The following is a 4,902-nucleotide window of genomic DNA, read 5'->3' on the forward strand; positions in this document are numbered from 1 at the left end:
ATACCAGTTCTGAAACATAAGACTTTTATGCCTATTTTATGGAAGAAGAAACTGAGTTTCAAGCAGCTTAATCCTGTGTTAAGGTTGCTCCCCTAGTAAACAGTAGAGTCTGTATTCAAACACAAATCTGACTCACTCTACACTCTGGGCTTTCTGGTGGAGATGATTGTGGGGGAAGTGAGCCTTCCTCAAACTCATGTGCACCTCACAGGCTTCCATCTCCTCACCTCCACACACATGGAACCTAGATTTAACAAACATTCTCAAGAAATTAAATAAAGTTTTTAGCGCCATCTGCTCGCAGCGCCGCCTCCTGCTCCTCCCGCCGCTGCCCTGAGTCACGGACTGCGCAGCTCCGGCCGCCGGGCGCCCCGTGCTCGCCATCGATATTTGGAGTTCTTAACAACATGGCAGACATTGACAACAAAGAACAGTCTGAACTTGATCAAGATTTGGATGATGTTGAAGAAATAGAAGAAGAAGAAACTGGTGAAGAAACAAAAATCAAAGCGCGTCAGCTGACTGTTCAGATGATGCAAAATCCTCAGATTCTTGCAGCCCTCCAAGAAAGACTTGATGGTCTGGTAGAAACACCAACAGGATACATTGAAAGCTTGCCTAAGGTAGTTAAAATACGAGTGAATGCTCTCAAAAACCTTCAAGTTAAATGTGCACAGATAGAAGCCAAATTCTATGAGGAAGTTCATGATCTTGAAAGAAAGTATGCTGTTCTCTATCAACCTTTATTTGATAAGCGATTTGAGATCATTAATGCAATTTATGAACCTACGGAAGAAGAATGTGAATGGAAACCAGATGAGGAAGATGACATTTCGGAGGAGCTGAAAGAAAAGGTCAAAATTGAAGATGAGAAAAAGGATGAAGAAAAACAAGACCCCAAGGGAATTCCTGAATTTTGGTTGACTGTTTTTAAGAATGTTGACTTGCTCAGTGATATGGTTCAGGAACATGATGAACCTATTCTGAAGCACTTGAAAGATATTAAAGTGAAGTTCTCAGATGCTGGCCAGCCTATGAGTTTTGTTTTAGAATTTCACTTTGAACCCAATGAATATTTCACAAATGAAGTGTTGACAAAAACATACAGAATGAGGTCAGAACCAGATGATTCTGATCCCTTTTCTTTTGATGGACCAGAAATTATGGGTTGTACAGGGTGCCAGATAGATTGGAAAAAAGGGAAGAATGTCACTTTGAAAACCATTAAAAAGAAACAAAAACACAAGGGACGTGGGACAGTTCGTACTGTGACCAAAACAGTTTCTAATGACTCGTTCTTTAATTTTTTTGCCCCTCCTGAAGTTCCTGAGAGTGGAGATCTGGATGATGACGCTGAAGCTATCCTTGCTGCAGACTTTGAAATTGGTCACTTTTTACGTGAGCGTATAATCCCAAGATCAGTGTTGTACTTTACTGGAGAAGCCATTGAAGATGATGATGATGATTATGATGAAGAAGGTGAAGAAGCGGATGAGGAAGGGGAAGAAGAAGATGAGGAAAATGATCCAGACTATGACTCAAAGAAGGATCAAAACCCAGCAGAGTGCAAGCAGCAGTGAAGCAGGATGTATGGCCTTGAGGATAACCTGCACTGGTCTACCTTCTGCTTCCCTGGAAAGGATGAATTTTCATCATTTGACAAGTTCATTTCAAGTTTTTTGTTGTTTCTTTGTTTGCTTGTTTGTAGCCTAAAATAAAAATGTCAAATATAATTTTAGTTCTCACAAAATAATGTCTTACAATTTTGTACTAATTCAGGCAGAAGTGAAGCCTTAGCTTGAATTAAGTATTGTGCCCAGTTTACTATTATATTGAAGAAAAGGGTGCCAACTCTGGACAAGGTGTACTACATTTAATAAGAAAGTATTAAAAAAAAGACAAATGGTGTAATTTTTTTTTAAAGAGTAAGTTAAGTTTTATTTCCTTTGGTTAGAATGAGAGAAGGCCTCAAGCCTCTGATGAATTCCAATTCTTACTGTTTAAAGTATGAGTATGTTGTTTACCCATGCTTCTGTTTACTATGTATTAAAATGGGTAGTACTGTTTACTTAACTACCTCACATGTGTTAGACATATTAACTTAAATTATATATGAAATAATTCTCAACCTATTGAAAGCTTAAAAATTTGGAACTTTTTGCACCACAAGTATGATATTCAGCCTTTTAGTCTACCACAGTTTGCTAAATAAACCAGAAAACAAAAGTCAAGTACTTTACTCTGGATCTGGTCAGGCAGTGCTCTTTTAGTGGCTCCTTATTTAATAAAAGTGGATGGATAACCAACTATTTTCAAAGGTCCAAGGATCGTTTTTAGGTATTTTTGTTATGACCATAGAGATCATGGTTCTAAAATAGAAGTAAGACCGTTTTTAAGGGGGTTGGGGGAATCCCATTAAATTTGATACTGTAGAGCCACATTTAAAATACCTCAGGCTAATTACTGTTGATTTTTTCTGGTGAACTTAAAAGAAAGTTTTGGCAGTGAGGGTGGACTAATTGGATTGTAATTGGAAAACAGCTTGGAGTTTCTGCTTGTAATAAAATAACATTAGGTTCATTTTTAGAAATGATAGAGCTTCCATTTTGAAAATTTAGTATTATGGTCTTAGAATGTGAATGAATACATTTTGTTATTTGTATAGTACTATCTTTTTCACTCCTGAGATTTGAATTAACTGCTGGAAATCCTCAACCAATTGCAATAGTTTATGTTGGGGGGGGGGGGGGGAATGCCATGAAAACACCTGATGTTTTTCCTCTTCATTTTCAAAATGATTTTGGTTGCTTTGATTAGACTTCTGTGCTAATGTATTTTTGTACCCATAGCTCATTTGAACACATCTGAACTTTAAAAATGTTAACCTAAAGATAGGTTCTCATTTTTATATGAACTTTAAGTAGCAAAACCACTATATTCTTTTTTTTCATTAGGAAATAGCTATTGCCAAAGTGAGGGAGAAGATACTATTTCATCTTGTTATATAAGGGCAATGTGATTTGCAGAGGAATTGCTCTCTATTAATAAAGTTGGGGTTTCAAGGGATATCAGTGTTCATCTCTGCCATCTTTCCAGTTCCAAAAGATTCTATTCCATTCAAGAAATTTGAGATATGTAATTGGAAGACCTTAATAAAATTTGCATTTAATTTAAAAAAAAAAAAGAAATTAAATAAAAAGAAGCTTCATAGCTTATGCTTTAAAAATTTAGACACAATTTTCTAGACTGTTCTAAAATTGTCTACACAAAGCGTTTCACTGGATTTGAACCTTTAGTAAAAATGTAACAAAGGATGACTTTGTGTAGATGTATAAGAACCACTAGCTGACATCATAGAACATGGAAATGTACCAGGTAAATTTCAACAAAACCTTTCTATTACTAAATGTGAAAAAAAGGTTATAGTCTCACAAATGGAATCAAGTTTGCACTTCACCCATCTGTCTTTACTTATCTTTATTAGGTATCTTTTTAGCTTTGTTTTCATTAAAAGAAGGTATGGAAATAAACTTGATTTATGACCCAATGTTTGAATCACTGATACAACCAAGATTTTCAAAACTATAATGCATACTCAATCAAGTTTTGTTCACTGATCATTTTAAATAATGACAAAGGTTTAGTCCATTAATGTTTGTATTAAAATACTTAAAATATTTATTATATATCTTTGTATTTCTATTTTTGTGTGTTTTAACTAATATATATATATATATATATATATATATATATATATTAATAGAACACTACATGCACAAATATTTTTGAGATTACTTTTAAACTATGTAAAACCAATGAAACACAAGTCCATTATGGGAATATGGGTAATAATTTAATGAGTTTAGGTTTCTTACCATCTTCATGTTTAGGGGTTCTGAATCAGATTTAATCAGATTTAAAAGAAAATAAGTAAGCTGCATTTCTTCTACCAAACATTATGGAGGAAATTTATATATTTAGAGTCTGTTACCTCTGTTCTGAATAATTTCATTTTAACTATTTAGACAGAAATCCACAAATAGAATCCATTCACATTTGCATGGAAACTTTCCTTCCTTCAACCATCCCTCCTGTCTTCCCAAAAAATCCTGACTTCCCAAACTAGATTAAACCTAGCGAATTTTTTAATCCTGTTCTTCCCAGCTCCTGATTTAAAGCACCCCAAACCAATCATCTTAATGAACATGGGGAAAGGGAACTTTCAAAAATGGTAGGACTCTTGTATAGTGAAACAGATATAATCTCCATCATAAAGAGCCATCTTAATTTAAAATAAACTTACAAAAAAATAAAACTCAGTTAAAGAACCACATCCCTCAAAGACGAAGGCAAACATATTGAGATCAGCCTTCCCCTCCTTTGTGGTCCCTGCAAGTGGTCCTTTTTCTCTGAGTAAAGAGTTTCAGATTATTCAGTCGCTTGCCTAGGTTATTGCCTATAGCAACCAAAATGTGTTCTTTCAGAGGCACCCCACCTCCACCACAGAAAGTTAGACCCAAGCTCCAGGCAGTTATTCATCCACAGTGTAGTTCCCACAGAGGACTGGAGAAAGAGGAATTCCCTCCCTCTCGTCTGCATAGAATCATCCTCCATCCTAAAGCATAAATTTTGATTACCCAGATTATTTTAGCTTTCAGAGCCACAAGGGTTATTGGTGGTAATAAAATCATTCAACCTTATAAAAAAATAATTTAAAGATTCCCACCAATCACAATATTTAAGAATCTAACCTCACAGCACATTGGCTACCCACTACATAAAGTGATTTTCTCTTTGCTGTCAATGTGATCCCTTTTTCATTTCTTTAGCTACAATTCAAAAGGAAAACGAAATGATATGACTGACCTCATCAGGGCAGAAACGTTTGCAGCCAAACAGGGG

General features: G+C 35.3%; 1 protein-coding gene across 1 annotated transcript; it reads left to right on the plus strand.

Moving 5' to 3' along the window:
* The first annotated feature begins 287 nt into the window (after positions 1-287).
* On the plus strand, positions 288-1,734 carry LOC118656640 (nucleosome assembly protein 1-like 1). The gene has a single exon (XM_036310124.1). It carries the CDS (start codon positions 408-410, stop codon positions 1,578-1,580), a length of 1,173 nt encoding a protein of 390 aa, XP_036166017.1. The 5' UTR covers positions 288-407; the 3' UTR covers positions 1,581-1,734.
* The last annotated feature ends 3,168 nt before the right edge of the window (positions 1,735-4,902 follow it).

Source organism: Myotis myotis, unplaced genomic scaffold, assembly GCF_014108235.1.
Source record: "Myotis myotis isolate mMyoMyo1 unplaced genomic scaffold, mMyoMyo1.p scaffold_m19_p_5, whole genome shotgun sequence".
Taxonomy (NCBI): domain Eukaryota; kingdom Metazoa; phylum Chordata; class Mammalia; order Chiroptera; family Vespertilionidae; genus Myotis; species Myotis myotis.